The following is an 18,571-nucleotide window of genomic DNA, read 5'->3' as shown; positions in this document are numbered from 1 at the left end:
TGTGGATTAAGCTTAAAACATGGGAATTATGCACATCAATAAAAACAGATCCAGCAAGCTGTAAGCCAAGCCAGCAACCTTTGACATACAGAGGCTTGATCTTTTTATTTCCTTACAATAAGCTTGTTCACAGCAACACAGAGAACATTTTTTATCCTAGCAACAGAAATATCAGTATCAGAGTAGCTCAATTTGTCTCGTACTTAAACATATTATGTGACAGGTGTGCTGGAATGTTCAAAGTCCCTAAAGGTGTGAAACTTTCCTAGTCACTCCAACTTGCATGTACAGAATGTTGATCTGCCTGATTCAGTGTTGGGGTGGCTTACGTCTCTGTGCTTTCTGAAGCCGCTTACTTAAGAGCATTGTCTGGTGTGGCACATACAAGCATTTATGGTTTCTACCTCATCTTGTTTGATTCACATTGACGTTCATACATACCTACTCAATTTACATAATATTTCAGTTCAGTTCCTCTTGATTGCGATAGTGCTTCTGCTACTTCTATATATTCTCTATTGTTAATTGTGTATCTGTCTGAACAAGGAGAAATATTTTGCTCATTCTTGTCTTTTTTCTCTTCAGTTGTGTTTTCGAAGTTGTATTCTCCAGACTGTAAACCGTCTCTTACACATTTGTGATTTTATTTTGCGTAAATAGAATAAAATATATTGGATACAACTCTACCACTCCAGAACACACTGTGTTGAGACGATAGCGATGCCCATTTTGTGACAAGTGACAAATGCCACTATGAGTTTTAGTTATGTATTAAAGTCATCGACACTTGTTTGGGAATAAAGCATATTTTTTGCACCTTTGCAAAATAATTAAATATCTGTCTGACATTTCTTAAATTAAAGTGTTCACACAAGAACTAAAACAAACTGTGTGGCATAGCATATCACTTACTTGGAAAGCAGACAAAAGGTTTGTATTATTTTACTCTGGCAGATGGATTTTACCTCAACCCACACCCTCAAAACAAGTCAGGCCAATCACAACCATTTAATTAGGACAAGGCGTGTTTGATAAAATGATAGACAGAGGAGCTTTGTTAAAGGCTTTTTATAAACCAAGATATCTGCATTTTCCGAGAAGTAGATGTGAATAACTAAAAGAGGAAGTGTTTTGGACACTGCCAACATATACACCAGTACCTACTAGTAATCGTAGTCGTAGTAGTAGCAGTAGTATTACTGCTTTCGATAGACTAGCCTTCAGACCAAGATAGATTTTAAGAAATTTAGTTTGTCACATGATTGTTGAGGCTTTATTATTTTGTATCCTTTTGTCAGACACCACATACACAGTGACAACTATACACAGTGTCATTAAGTTAGTGTGTTTTGAATTTGCTTTACATGGAAGGACATTGTGGACAAAGGCTGTTGTACTTTTACCTAAAATAATTATTTATTTTCTTTTAATTTCTTGCTAAGAAAGAGCATTTGTTCATATGTGTTATCAGGTTTAATTCAATTGTAAGCAAAGGGGACATGTTTCCATACTGCTTCTCAAACAACACAGTTTCATAATTTACTGGTGAACAATGACAGCAGGCTTGGCAGTATTTTCAGTAGACAATAATAAACATCTAAGTACTAAATTATGATGCATATGTCATAGGAAATTTTCTTTGACACCTCTGGAGGGAAAATTGTTTTCTGTTTTTCCAGGGGTTGGGTGGGAGGATCATCATTAGGATCAAGCAAATTTAAGAAAAGACACATATGCACAGATTTAATTTGAAAATTAGGGTGAAACCTAAGAATAAGCAGACAACCTACTACACCTGTAAATAAATCCAGATCATGTTCATCAAGAGTGCAGTGATTAGTGGAAGGCGATGTACACTCACAATGTGATCTAAACCAGGGTTTTAACATGTTACATGTTTGGAATGGCTAGAATGTTTTCATACAAAAGACACTCCCTCCCTCCGACAACCCATAGGATTGTGCCCTTAGCACTACAACCTTTTTAAATTTAAATTTTGTATAAAAACAAGTCCTGCAACTTGTGTCACATGTTACATGCAAGAATTTCTTGTCTCTCAAAAAGACGTGAGTCACCATCTTAGTGTTGGCTTTAACTATTCAGTGAACATCTTCTGTGACTACAACAAGTTGTATTGGGCAGTCCACGGAGGTAAGAGAACTCATTTTTCTTCTTATATTGCTGAATAGGTGAACATAAAATTGAGCACTTAGAGTAAAACCCTTAAGAATTCAAATCATGGAGATTTTGCATCTCCATCTTCTTTGTGTCTATGTCAATTTACATTAAATAATGATTATTAGAGAAGTTAAGTGAAGCACAGATTTGGGGGATACATTATATGATGTTGAAATTGATGTAGGAAAACTCAGTTGTGTTAATTTGAAGGATTCAGGGGTCCAATAATAATTTCTGCAATTCTGCTTTTCTTTTTAACAGTCTGTTACTTAAGTGGAAAGTTGTTCTTCCATTGTATTATTAAACTATGCAGATTATTGTGAGGAATGTAACTCAAATGTTAGGGTGTGGCTACTACATTTTAGTGCTCCCACAGACCTGGAAAAAACTTTTTATGCTTGCATATCCCTTTTGGCTTGACTCCTGTAACTCCCTTTATTGTGATCTTTCTCAGAAGTCAATCCATTGTCCATAATTAGTCCAGAATGCTGCTGCTTGGCTTTTGATACAATGCTTACGATATAACCTTACAACCCCTATCATAGCATCCGTGCACTGGCTGTCTGTTTGGTTTGGTATTGACTTTAAAATTATTTTAATTACTTTTAAAGCCAGACATGGGCAGACCCCTCCCAATATTTCAGACCTTTTATCTCGCTACAATCCAAGAAGAGATCTGAGTTCCTCTGGTGAAGCGCTGCTAGCCATTCCAAAATCAAGGCTGAAAACCAAAGCGATAGGGCCCCTACACTTTGGAACAATCTTCCTGAAGAGATTAGACCAGCAGAATCAGATACCTGTTTTATCTCTCATCTTAAGACACATCTCTACAAAAAAGCTTTTATCGTAAGATGTTTATAAATTAAATTTTTTATATCTTTAATATTATCATTTCTTTTCTCTGATTGCATGTGGCTTTTATATTGTTTGTTGAAAAGAACTTTGCTACTTGTATTGAAAGTGCTATACAAATATAGTTATTACCTTATTGCTCTGTCAGCTGGGAATGTTCTTGTGCTGTAGCATCTAAGATTGTGTAATAGGAATGTCAGTGAATTCCACTGTTGAAAACTAATAGTTTTGTCTGATTAATGCATACCTATCTTCATTATAATATAACGTAGGCTTCTAACTGGAGAAAACATAGAGCCGTCACTGAACCGTACATCAGCTTGGCATCACACATCATGTATCTGCTTGAAACCCACAAGACTTTTCTTTTTCCAATTCCAATACTTAAACAAAATTGTGAATACATAGGTTTAGCTGGTGACTTATCTTTTGTATGTCCTTTAATTGATTCCTATGAAGGCAACAAAAACTGAATTTTATCAGAGTCAAACTTTATCAAGCCAGTCAAAGAATTGCTTTCAGAATTGTATTTAAAATATGTTTTCAACAGTGTGAACTCAATCATTAAGACCAACAGCACAAAAGTTTGCATTCCAAACTGGTCACTAGTAACACAAAGGATTTCCAAAGCATACAATCATAGATGGAATCTTGAGCAGCCCGACAAGTGTAATCTTTGTCTGTGATAAATCTATTTTGAGCATCTGTTTTGTTTCAGATGTGAGCATCACATTTGAGTTGGTATTTGTCATTCAAATACAGGGTCACCAACTTTTTTGAAACTGAGAGCTACTTCATGAGTGCTGAGTCATACGAAGGGTTACCAGTTTGATACACTCTTCTGCAATAACAAGTTCTCTCAGTTTGCCTTTAGTTATACTGTATATTATTATTAATGATAAATGATACTCATATATGTGAAGACACTGATCACGTTAATGATTTCTCACAATAATTATCAACAATGACTTAACAAGGTGGGAAACAGATATATAAATATTCTACAATTTATTTCTATTAATCTCAGCAATTGTTTAAATTTTCAGATGATCACTTCTACATTTCATAAGAAAAATGTTCCATTTTCACGAGCCACTGACCAACCCTTTTAACAAATCATAGTCAATAGTCAACCTTAATATGAGAATAAAAATTTGACAGTATAAAAAGTAAATAATTACATTTAATTAGAAACGCATATCAAATTTTAGACGCAGCTCACTGGTGAGTTGTGTTATTTTTAGAACAGGCCTGCGGGCAACTCATGTGGTCCTCAGGGCACCATGTTGGTGACCCCTGGTCTAATCCTAGTCCTGCAATAAATCCTATCAAAGATGATAACATTTGGAGTCGGTTGAAACTGCATTTTAGAGGGATTGGATCAAATCTGCATGGTCGCTCACGTTCACTAACCTCATCGATATATAAATAAAGTGCAAAGGTTATTTTTAGAATAACAGCAGTTTTCCCTGCATTCTAAAGTGTATTCAAATGTATTATAATACATTTTGTCTCGCAGGAAACCACAAGAAACTGCGAGGATGGATCCTCTAATACTCCTTCTACTTGCAGGTATGTGTTCATTTAGTCACGAGTGCTTCTCTTCTCTCTCTCTCTGTGCATGTGTGTGTGTGTGTGTGTGTGTGTGAGTGTGTTTGTGTTTACCTCTTTAATTCATAATACATAATTACTTTGGATTGGATATAATCAATATTCATATTTGTGACATTTTCCCTGCAGGGCTATTGGGAGCATCAACCCAAAATGGAACAACACCAGGTAACGCAAACAGACATGAAGGGTCAAGATTTTAAATCAGGAAACTTTGCTGTTATTAGGTTGCTATGATGTATGCAATCTGAAATAACATTATATTTTTGAGTTTGCACTTGTATCTGAACTTTGTCATGTGATGTGCTTTGGAAGCATTATATGTTACTGATACATTTTAATAACATTAAATTGCATTAAAATCTTAAGATAAAACATCTCCGTTAGAGGCCACCTGATTTATCGGTTAACCAATATCAGTCTATCACAGACAAACGAAGCAGAAAAGATGTGCCTTCAAGTTCACATTTTACATAAAAGTTTAAAGTTGTATTTAATTAATTTGATCTGTGTTTTCTATTATTTATTGTTATTAATAATTAAGGTGAAAATTAAACTTTGCTTGTATTGGAATCAGCCCCCAAAAATCCATATTGATCGGGCTTCAATCTAAATATGTTGATTTGCTTTAGATCCACATAGAAATAATGCAAATTAGCAAAAATCTGCTGATACAACTGTCTCTTGTATGAAAGGAGGGTGCAGCGTCGTTCCATTATAAAACACTGTCTTAAACACAGCAAAGCCAGCTTGTAATGAGCATCCTGACATACAGTATGCCTTAACCAAATGTAGACAAATACATGCATAAACACCTCACATCACCAATGCATGTAAGAATGAGAATGTACAAGGAGGAGTAAGTCACTTTTGAATGCCTTTAAGGAAGTTGATGCTTTGTTCAGACCCATATAAGACTCCAAATGTGCCTTCTGTGCAAAGTCTCATGAGTTTTTGAGCATCAGTTGTCCCACAACATCCTGTTTCATAGTTGTGCGTGACCAAATTTGAGATGGAACTGATCATTCCACATAGAGGGATAAAAACATAATTTCCTGTTGCAATTAAGTAGCCTGATCTGAAGTGTCTCACAAAGTATGTGAATTTTAGCATAATGATGACAATAATAATACAAATAATAATGATAATTATCTTCTCTCGAAAAACAATAAGCTCCCTGTACCTTCAGCCCAGATCTGTGCTCAGACCCTTAGTAGTTTATGAAATTGATCTTTGATTTTAAATGTAAATTAGAAAACAAATGGGAAAAAAGGAAAACCTACAATTTACGCAAAAAGTATGTCAACCTTTCTAGTGAACATCACCAATGCACATTTCTACTAGTCAACCCAACTACAATATCAAGCCAATTCAACATCACATTCAACGATCAATATGACATCACCAGTCAATACAATCTTGCTTCCTTTCAGTGTGATCACCACTAGTGATCAACCCCCTCTATCAGTCAATACAGCCTTACAACCAAGCACTGCAACCTGTACAACATGAAATACAACATCACCATCAGTTAGTGTAACCTCCATTTAAAGGTGCAATGTGTAGAATTTAGTGACATCTAGAGGCGAAGTTGCATATTGCAGCTGAATACTCCTCATCTCACCCTCCCCTTCCCAACATGAAAGAGAACCTGTGGTGAACTTCAGTTGTCATGAAAACTCCAAAACGTTTTTTTTGTCCAGTTTGGACGAAAGAAAAAAACATGGCGGCCTCCACAGAGAGGACCCCCCTCCATGTAAATATAAAGTATTTAAATATAAAGGGCCCATTCTATGGTAAAGAAAACAACAATTCATACAATTTAGATGAAACACCAGTGAAAACATCACTAGGATTATTTTAAATTTCAAAAATCCCTTTCACCTAAATTTTACACTGGACCTTTAAGTGAAGTCAACATAAGGCTACACAAAATCACAACTTAAGCTCCAGAAATCTAACCTCTGGGGAACAGAACCTAACCATGTTACCTAACAACCAGTCATCACAAACTCAGCAGTAAATCTTTAAATTATCTAGCATTGTATTCCATATGTCACTGCTGGCATATTGAAATCTGGATTAATTTAATTAGTACATAATTGGTCTACACCAGGGGTTTTCAAATAGTGGGAGAGTCATCCCCCCCTCAGAGAGCAAATAAACAACTGCCCCCCCTTTTTTTATACTTAATGTTCCATTCATACTTAAAAATTGGTTGTTGAAAACATTTTTACACAATTCAAACATCTGTACTTTTAGAAAAACATTTTTTTTACACATTTCAAACATCTGTGCTTTTTTTAACACCTCACATCACCACAATCGCGCCGCCCCTGAAGAACTCTGGCGCCCCCTAGGGGAGGTGGCCCCACACTTTGAAAAGCCCTGGTCTACACTGATGTTTTGTTTGTTGTCTATCTGTCTGAATGTTCAGTGCTATCAGCAATACAAAATATTGGCCAAAGTTATAAATATTAGCCAGACCTAATTCAAATTTAACGTCTGATTTCCTGTCACTTTGAATTTGCAAATAATGTGTAATTCAATTTTAGGTAATGACACCTCTTCACTGTTTGATGGAATGCCAAAGCCATCAAATTTCACAACAATCCCAGCATCAGTCAATACAACCTCACAACCAAAGACTGTAACCTCATCTGCAAGTAATGCGACTGCAACATCCATTTATTTGATTTCCCCATTAGTAAATGCAACTTCAGCAAAGGTTTATACAACAGTAAAACCATCTGCAAACACAACCTCATCCCCAGGTAACATGATGTCACCAACAGTCAACATGACCTCACCCCTTGAAAAACCAACATCACCATCAATCACTGTCACAACAGCAACAGTCAACTTGACATCTGCCAATATCAAGATGACCTTGTCACGGGTTGCTTTTACCACACCACCATTCAACATACCCTCAAAGCCATTCAGATTGATATCTGACACACCTGTCAATATGACCATACAACCACTCAGTGTAATGTCACTACCAGTCAACATTTCCTCGATACCAGGGAACTTGACTTCACTGCTTGTAAAACCAACCTCATTACAAGTGGATATGATCACAGCACCAGTCAACCAGATGTCAACACCTGTCAGCATTGCTTTACAACCACTCCATGTGACCTCATTAACCTTACCACCAGTCAACATAGCCTCAGCACACTTAATTGCAAGCTCACCACCAGTTAATATGATTTCAGCATCAGTTAACATAACCTCAATGCCAGTCAACAAGACCAAAGCACTACTGAACTTGACACCACCAACCTCGCCAACAAGGACTGTAATCTTATCTACAGGACATGCAACTTCACTACCACTCAATCTAACTTCAATATCTCCATCAGCTTATGCAACAGGTAAAAAACACTCACCAAGCATTGATATATATTTTTTTAACAAACAAACAATGCAACCCAATAACTTACTAACACAATCATAAAACCAGTCAAAATCCCCTCAGCACCAATTACTGCAGTATCCCCACCAGTGGATGCAAACACCAGTTAACATTACTTCACCATCACTTCACATTGCTCCAACCCTAGTGAACATTCCCTCACTACGTTTATACCCAACATGACAAACAGTAAACACAACCTCATCACGAGTTAACATTGCCTTAAAATCAGTTACATGAAATGACCTTATCACCTGTCAGCATGACCACACTGCAAGTCAACATCACTACCCTACAAGTCAACATCACTAGTCAACATCACTAACCTACAAGTCAACATGAATTCACTGAGAGTAGATTTGAAAGTTATGTTCCACTTTCACGGAACATAACTTTACCACAAGTTAAAATGACCTCAGTAAAACAAAGCCATAATATCTATTTGCATGTATTTAGCGTGACAAACTTTCCCTCCATCTGTTGGGGGCTTTTCCAATTCCATTTAACTTTTAAAATTTATATTGCTCTTTATTAGTGTCACTTTACTGTAAATTATTTTATCTCTGTTGAATGATGACTGTCTTTCCAGTGATCTGATTGGTTAGTTTAGCTGTTAGCTGTTTTGATCTGTAAACTCAAACTAAAGATAGAAATGCTGGCAGAATGCTGATTGACACATCAGAAACTTAATGAATAAGGTATTATTTCCTGTGTGGGTGATTGATAGAGGAAAATGATGCATAGCAAAATATGAACCAAACATGTACTAAACACAGATTATGTTGCTGTAGAGAACAGACCATGACAATGTCAAGTAAAGCAAATGATTTCACACTTATATGATATAATGTGGCAATGGGCCAAAGCAGCCAATGCATTGTTTCCTTCTGATATATGTATATCACACCATCAGCATGTCTGCTGCTGCACTGCGACTGCCACTTTTACAATTGAGTTTCCTTTTTATTTTTTGTTTTACTTACAGTTGACACTACAAAGTTAGCATCACTTTAACAGATCTTTTCTTTTTTTCTGTGAACCATGTGCACCATGCATGACAAATTACAAAGTGTGTAGACTCATGATGAATAAGATGTAATTGTTGTCAGCTGATCAGTTGTACTGCACTGTGCCCCGAAGGTACCCCTCCACCGGTCAACATGACTTCATCACCAGTCAACATGACCTCATCACAAGTATACATGACCACTCCACCGGTCAACATGACTTCATCACCAGTCAACATGACCTCATCACCACTTCCCATGACAACACCACTGGTCAACATGACACCACCACTTAATTCAACTTCACCACCGATCTCCCCCATGTCACTTCCTGGTATTGTAGTTTCCCCTGTCAATATCTCTAAAAGTTCATGCTTCTCAGCCAACAAACCTTGTTTATGTGAAAGAATATCAGCATCAAGAAATGCATTGTTGCAAAATGTAGTTTATATATTTGTTAAGTTGTAAGATTTCATGGAAACTAATATTTAATGTATTTCTAGGCAATGAAACCTCGACACCAACATCTGGAACATCAGCACAACCTGCTGTCACAACAGTGGTAGCACATGAAGAAGAAAAAGTTGCCATGACATTTGCGTTGATGAAAAACTTCACATCACAACTTACAAACAAATCCTCTGAAGAGTACAAGACATTAGAAAACCAAATAACAACATCAGTAAGTACAATAAAATGACTTTATCACTTTGGTACATACTGAATAAAATACTGTATGTTATCAATGTGAATTATTGAAGAAAACATTTCAAGTGAAGGATTTTATCCCAGCAAAGTAAATGTTTATATTATGCAACACCATAACTGTGGTTGTTAAAGTTTCATCCATCACAAAAAAACAGTTTGATCTCAGTAACTCCAATCGAGCTACGTTTTCATAGAAGAAGGTAAGTTATGGCAGAGCAGGAACAAGAACCACTCATGCAGCACTTATGAGCTTGTTACCCTATTGAGTTAGTTGTAAATGAAAAAAAACTAGAAGCAAAAATTTGGCAGATCAGTGAATGTTTGGATACATTACTCCTACTACATTACTCCTACTACAAATTAATATTGGAGACAGAGATGATCCAGCTTTGAAATAAAAATGGAGAAAAAATAACCAAAATGAGGCAATGGTTATGTAATTGCAACCCTCTTCCACCTCTTCTGTTTTTGGAAATCTTACTGTTTGTCAATTTTATTTCCCCAGCTTGACGCTGTCTATTTGAAGCAATATGGAGACAACTTCGTCAGAACTCAGATCATCTCTTTCAGGTAAATGACATCACACTTTATTTAACATCTGAAGAAGAAAATAGTACGTGTTTCACTAAAGCTGTTTGCATGGAACTGTAGAAATTCATAAGCTCTGTCCATGTTGACATATTGGACATAGGCCAAATGCAAAAAAAGATCAATACAATTTTTCCCAAAGGTGGCCTCTGACATTTAGGGTAATCCTTATAAAACATGTATAATCAAGTGCTCAAAATTCTGGTTTAAATTATTTTTTTAAGTAAAATATATCATTTACAGCTGACATTGACTTTTCGTTGGGTGGGTATATTGTCGAAATCTCGACACCATGGCTCCACTTTCTGATGACTACACAGACTCAGGCTCCAAATTACATCACCAACACAGATGGCAGCACCTATTAGAGGGATATTTTGGCACAGGGGATAGAGATGCATCACCCATTTATGTATATTCAGTTACTGGTCGAAAATAACCATGATAATGTTTTTTTTCTTACAGTCCAGGATCAGTTGTGGTAAATGCTGTGCTTCAGTTCAAAAATGCCAGCTCAGTGCCAGAAACTAGTGCTGTGGCAAATGTTCTGGTGGAGGCAGCAAACAACAATTCCAACTTCTCCCTTCCAGTTAACACATCAAGCATTGTTGTAACAAGTAAGTTGTTGTTAACATTACATAATACAGCCTTTGACTTATTGTGTAAGTTTCCAACATGTACAGTGCAATTCTCTGAACATTCCATGTAAATCAATCTTTTAAATCTGTAAATATGTCAAATACTCACCTATTCATAATGGTATTTAATGAAGGTTTAGTAGAATAAGGGGGTATCCTTTGAGATTTACTGGACAGTATTGTTTACTTGCTCATGTTAGTATTTTAGATGCTGAATATCATGTTGTCCAGGGTAACTAGACATTTTTATTTGATTGAAAGAAATGTATAGCCAGTGTGCTTAGTTTGTAATCGCATTATCTCTTTAATAGAAAAGGTCAATCTTGAGCCTGATTAAAACTGGAAACATGATGAACTACATGAGTTGAAAAGGACAAATTGGTTTGGATAAAAAGTAACACTCTTCAGTAGAGTTTGTGTGCACAACAAGCAAAGACTGTATTCTGACAAAGAACATGTTTTACAGTCAAGTTTTGTGGTGACACAGCTAAGAGCCAAAAAGATGAAACCTCCTATACAGTAAAGTTTGGAAAGATAAACTGTCATTTTTGCGATGTGATATGTAGATTAACAGTTTTTAGTGTTTACGGTTTGTATAGATGCATTTTGTAATGCTTCAAAAGATCCTGAAACCTGTTAACACTGTTCTTTTGGTTGTGACAGGAACTATTTCAACAACATCAACCCCAGCAACTGTTTCAACTGTGCCTATCACTTCAGCTGCCAACCTCACCGTTGCTACAACTGCTGCAACCAATGTTACAACTGGCTCAACAGGTTTGAATATGACTTCACCACCAGTCAACATGACCTCACCACCACCAGTCAACATGACCTCACCACCAGTCAACATGACCTCACCACCACCAGTCAACATGACCTCACCACCACCAGTCAACATGACCTCACCACCAGTTAACATGACCTCACCACCACCAGTCAACATGACCTCACCACCACCAGTCAACATGACCACAACACCAGTCAATGTGACTTCACCACCAGTCAACATGACCACACCACAAGTCAATGTGACTTCACCACCTGTCACAATGACAACCTCACCTTTCAACATGACCTCACCACCAGTCACCATGACTTCACCACCAGTCAACATGACCACACCACAAGTCAATAAGACCTCATCACCAGTCACAATGACAAAACCACCAGTCAATGTGACTTCACCACCAGTCACCATGACAACACTACAAGTCAATGTGACTTCAGCACCTGTCAACATGACCTCACCACCAGTCAACATGATCTCAGCACCAGTCAACATGACCTCGCCATCAATAAACATGAGCTCACCACCAGTCACCATGACAACACCACCAGTCAACATGACCTCACCACCAGTCACCATGACCACACCACCAGTCAATGTGACCTCACCACCAGTCACCATGACCACACCACCAGTCAATAAGACCTCACCACCAGTCAACATGACCACACCACAAGTCAATAAGACCTCATCACCTGTCAACCTGACCTCTCCACCACCAGTCAACATGACCTCACTACCAGCATTCATCATGACCTCTCCACAACCAGAAAACATGACCACACCACAAGTCAATAAGACCTCACCACCAGTCACAATGACAACACCACTGCTCAATGTGACTTCACCATCAGTCACAATGACAACCACACCTGTCAACATGACCACACCACCAGTCACAATGACCTCACCACCAGGCAAATTGACCTCATTACGACCAGTCACAATGACCTCACCACCAGTCAATGTGACCACACCACAAGTCAATGTGACCACACCACAAGTCAATAAGACCTCACCACCAGTCACAATGACCTCACCACCAGTGAACATGACCTCGCCATCAATAAACATGACCTCACCACCAGTCACCATGACAACCCCACCAGTCAACATGACCTCACCACCAGTCACCATGAAAACACCACCAGTCACAATGACCTCACCACCAGTGAACATGACCTCGCCATCAATAAACATGACCTCACCACCAGTCACCATGACAACCCCACCAGTCAACATGACCTCACCACCAGTCACCATGAAAACACCACCAGTCACAATGACCTCACCACCAGTCACCATGAAAACACCACAAGTCAATGTGACTTCACCACCAGTCACCATGACCTCACCACCAGTCACCATTAAAACACCACAAGTCAATGTGACTTCACCACCAGTCACCATGACCTCACCACCAGTCACCATTAAAACACCACAAGTCAATGTGACTTCACCACCAGTCACCATGACCTCACCACCAGGCAAATTGATCTCACTAGCACCAGTCACCATTACCTCTCCACCAGTCACCATGACCAAACCACAAGTCAATAAGACCTCACCACAAGTCAACATGACCAAACCACAAGTCAATGTGACTTCACCACCTGTCACAATGACAACCTCACCTTTCAACATGACCTCATCACCAGCCACCATGATGTCACCATCAGTCAACATGACAACACCACAAGTCAATAAGACCTCACCACTAGTCACAATGACAACACCACTGCTCAATGTGACTTCACCACCTGTCACAATGACAACCACACCTGTCAACATGACCACACCACCAGTCAATGTGACTTCATCACCAGTCAACATGACCACACCACAAATCAATAAGACCTCACCACCAGACACAATGACAACACCACAAGTCAATAAGACCTCATCACCAGTCACAATGACAAAACCACCAGTCAATGTGACTTCACCACCAGTCACCATGACAACACTACAAGTCAATGTGACTTCAGCACCTGTCAACATGACCTCACCACCACTAGTCACCATGACCTCACCACCTGTCACAATGACTACAACACCAGTCAAGGTGACTTCACCACCAGACACCATGACCTCACCACCAGTCAACATGACCACACCACAAGTCAATAAGACCTCACCACCAGTCAACATGATCTCAGCACCAGTCAACATGACAACACCACCAGTGAACATGACCTCGCCATCAATAAACATGACCTCACCACCAGTCACCATGACAACCCCACCAGTCAACATGACCTCACCACCAGTCACCATGAAAACACCACCAGTCAACATATCATCACCATCACTCATCATGAAATCACAACCAGTCACAATGACCTCACCACCACGCAAATTGACCTCACTAGCACCAGTCACCATGACAACCCCACCTGTTAACATGACCTCACCACCAGTCACCATGAAAACACCACCAGTCAACATAACCTCATCACCAGTCACAATGACAAAACCACCAGTCAACATGACCTCACCACCACCAGTCAACATGACCTCACCACCACCAGTCAACATGACCTCACCACCACCAGTCAACATGACCTCACCACCACCAGTCAACATGACTTCACCACCAGTAAACATGACCTCACCACCACCAGTCAACATGACCAAACCACAAGTCAATGTGACTTCACCACCTGTCACAATGACAACCTCACCTTTCAACATGACCTCACCACCAGTCACCATGACGTCACCATCAGTCAACATGACCACACCACCAGTCGATGTGACTTCACCACAAGTCAACATGACCAAACCACAAGTCAATGTGACTTCACCACCTGTCACAATGACAACCTCACCTTTCAACATGACCTCATCACCAGCCACCATGACGTCACCATCAGTCAACATGACAACACCACAAGTCAATAAGACCTCACCACTAGTCACAATGACAACACCACTGCTCAATGTGACTTCACCATCAGTCACAATGACAACCACACCTGTCAACATGACCTCACCACCACTCAATGTGACTTCACCACTAGTCAACATGACCACACCACAAGTCAATAAGACCTCACCACCAGTCAACATGACCACACCACAAGTCAATAAGACCTCATCACCAGTCACAATGACAACACTACAAGTCAATGTGACTTCAGCACCTGTCAACATGACCTCACCACCAACAGTCACCATGACCTCACCACCTGTCACAATGACTACAACACCAGTCAAGGTGACTTCACCACCAGACACCATGACCTCACCACCAGTCAACATGACCACACCACAAGTCAATAAGACCTCACCACCAGTCAACATGATCTCAGCACCAGTCAACATTACCACACCACCAGTGAACATGACCTCACCATCAATAAACATGACCTCACCACCAGTCACCATGACAACCCCACCAGTCAACATGACCTCACCACCAGTCACCATGACAACTCCACCTGTTAACATGACCTCAGCACCAGTCAACGTCACCTCACCACCTTCAGTCAACATGACCTCACCACCAGTCACCATGAAAACACCACCAGTCACCATGACAACTCCACCTGTTAACATGACCTCAGCAGCAGTCAACGTCACCTCACTACCTTCAGTCAACATGACCTCATCACCAGTCACCATGAAAACACCACCAGTCAACATGACCTCACCACCAGTCACCATGAAAACACCACCAGTCAAGATGACCTCACCACCAGTCACCATGAAAACACCACCAGTCACAATGACCTCACCACCAGTCACCATGAAAACACCACAAGTCAATGTGACTTCACCACCAGTCACCATGACCTCACCACCAGTCACCATGACCTCACCACCAGTCACCATGAAAACACCACAAGTCAATGTGACTTCACCACAAGTCACCATGAAAACACCACCAGGCAAATTGATCTCACTAGCACCAGTCACCATTACCTCTCCACCAGTCACCATGACCAAACCACAAGTCAATAAGACCTCACCACAAGTCAACATGACCAAACCACCAGTCAATGTGACTTCATCACCAGTCAACATGACCACACCACAAATCAATAAGACCTCACCACCAGACACAATGACAACACCACAAGTCAATAAGACCTCATCACCAGTCACAATGACAAAACCACCAGTCAATGTGACTTCACCACCAGTCACCATGACAACACTACAAGTCAATGTGACTTCAGCACCTGTCAACCTGACCTCTCCACCACCAGTCAACATGACCTCACTACCAGCATTCATCATGACCTCTCCACAACCAGAAAACATGACCACACCACAAGTCAATAAGACCTCACCACCAGTCACAATGACAACACCACTGCTCAATGTGACTTCACCATCAGTCACAATGACAACCACACCTGTCAACATGACCACACCACCAGTCACAATGACAACCACACCTGTCAACATGACCACACCACCAGTCACAATGACCTCACCACCAGGCAAATTGACCTCATTACGACCAGTCACAATGACCTCACCACCAGTCAATGTGACCACACCACAAGTCAATGTGACCACACCACAAGTCAATAAGACCTCACCACCAGTCACAATGACCTCACCACCAGTGAACATGACCTCGCCATCAATAAACATGACCTCACCACCAGTCACCATGACAACCCCACCAGTCAACATGACCTCACCACCAGTCACCATGAAAACACCACCAGTCACAATGACCCCACCACCAGTGAACATGACCTCGCCATCAATAAACATGACCTCACCACCAGTCACCATGACAACCCCACCAGTCAACATGACCTCACCACCAGTCACCATGAAAACACCACCAGTCACAATGACCTCACCACCAGTCACCATGAAAACACCACAAGTCAATGTGACTTCACCACCAGTCACCATGACCTCACCACCAGTCACCATTAAAACACCACAAGTCAATGTGACTTCACCACCAGTCACCATGACCTCACCACCAGGCAAATTGATCTCACTAGCACCAGTCACCATTACCTCTCCACCAGTCACCATGACCAAACCACAAGTCAATAAGACCTCACCACAAGTCAACATGACCAAACCACAAGTCAATGTGACTTCACCACCTGTCACAATGACAACCTCACCTTTCAACATGACCTCATCACCAGCCACCATGATGTCACCATCAGTCAACATGACAACACCACAAGTCAATAAGACCTCACCACTAGTCACAATGACAACACCACTGCTCAATGTGACTTCACCACCTGTCACAATGACAACCACACCTGTCAACATGACCACACCACCAGTCAATGTGACTTCATCACCAGTCAACATGACCACACCACAAATCAATAAGACCTCACCACCAGACACAATGACAACACCACAAGTCAATAAGACCTCATCACCAGTCACAATGACAAAACCACCAGTCAATGTGACTTCACCACCAGTCACCATGACAACACTACAAGTCAATGTGACTTCAGCACCTGTCAACATGACCTCACCACCACTAGTCACCATGACCTCACCACCTGTCACAATGACTACAACACCAGTCAAGGTGACTTCACCACCAGACACCATGACCTCACCACCAGTCAACATGACCACAGCACAAGTCAATAAGACCTCACCACCAGTCAACATGATCTCAGCACCAGTCAACATGACAACACCACCAGTGAACATGACCTCGCCATCAATAAACATGACCTCACCACCAGTCACCATGACAACCCCACCAGTCAACATGACCTCACCACCAGTCACCATGAAAACACCACCAGTCAACATATCATCACCATCACTCATCATGAAATCACAACCAGTCACAATGACCTCACCACCACGCAAATTGACCTCACTAGCACCAGTCACCATGACAACCCCACCTGTTAACATGACCTCACCACCAGTCACCATGAAAACACCACCAGTCAACATAACCTCATCACCAGTCACAATGACAAAACCACCAGTCAACATGACCTCACCACCACCAGTCAACATGACCTCACCACCACCAGTCAACATGACCTCACCACCACCAGTCAACATGACTTCACCACCAGTAAACATGACCTCACCACCACCAGTCAACATGACCAAACCACAAGTCAATGTGACTTCACCACCTGTCACAATGACAACCTCACCTTTCAACATGACCTCACCACCAGTCACCATGACGTCACCATCAGTCAACATGACCACACCACCAGTCGATGTGACTTCACCACAAGTCAACATGACCAAACCACAAGTCAATGTGACTTCACCACCTGTCACAATGACAACCTCACCTTTCAACATGACCTCATCACCAGCCACCATGACGTCACCATCAGTCAACATGACAACACCACAAGTCAATAAGACCTCACCACTAGTCACAATGACAACACCACTGCTCAATGTGACTTCACCATCAGTCACAATGACAACCACACCTGTCAACATGACCTCACCACCACTCAATGTGACTTCACCACTAGTCAACATGACCACACCACAAGTCAATAAGACCTCACCACCAGTCAACATGACCACACCACAAGTCAATAAGACCTCATCACCAGTCACAATGACAACACTACAAGTCAATGTGACTTCAGCACCTGTCAACATGACCTCACCACCAACAGTCACCATGACCTCACCACCTGTCACAATGACTACAACACCAGTCAAGGTGACTTCACCACCAGACACCATGACCTCACCACCAGTCAACATGACCACACCACAAGTCAATAAGACCTCACCACCAGTCAACATGATCTCAGCACCAGTCAACATTACC

The 18,571-nt window shown here is 40.7% G+C and overlaps 1 protein-coding gene across 1 annotated transcript in view; it reads left to right on the top strand.

Moving 5' to 3' along the window:
• The first annotated feature begins 2,047 nt into the window (after positions 1 to 2,047).
• Positions 2,048 to 18,571, top strand: part of LOC109637756 (mucin-2-like) — a 71,481-nt gene continuing 54,957 nt past the window's right edge. Inside the window, exons 1-8 of the mRNA XM_069530589.1 lie at positions 2,048 to 2,151; positions 4,550 to 4,602; positions 4,771 to 4,809; positions 9,203 to 9,403; positions 9,573 to 9,751; positions 10,283 to 10,347; positions 10,831 to 10,982; positions 11,667 to 11,780. Coding sequence (XP_069386690.1) covers positions 4,572 to 4,602; positions 4,771 to 4,809; positions 9,203 to 9,403; positions 9,573 to 9,751; positions 10,283 to 10,347; positions 10,831 to 10,982; positions 11,667 to 11,780 — 781 coding nt within the window. The 5' untranslated portion in view covers positions 2,048 to 2,151; positions 4,550 to 4,571. The remainder of the gene's footprint in view (positions 2,152 to 4,549; positions 4,603 to 4,770; positions 4,810 to 9,202; positions 9,404 to 9,572; positions 9,752 to 10,282; positions 10,348 to 10,830; positions 10,983 to 11,666; positions 11,781 to 18,571) is intronic.

Source organism: Paralichthys olivaceus, chromosome 8 (genome assembly GCF_024713975.1).
Source record: "Paralichthys olivaceus isolate ysfri-2021 chromosome 8, ASM2471397v2, whole genome shotgun sequence".
Classification (NCBI taxonomy): domain Eukaryota; kingdom Metazoa; phylum Chordata; class Actinopteri; order Pleuronectiformes; family Paralichthyidae; genus Paralichthys; species Paralichthys olivaceus.
The sequence above is the reverse complement of the archived record's forward strand: the minus strand, read 5'-3'. Positions and strand labels throughout refer to the sequence as shown.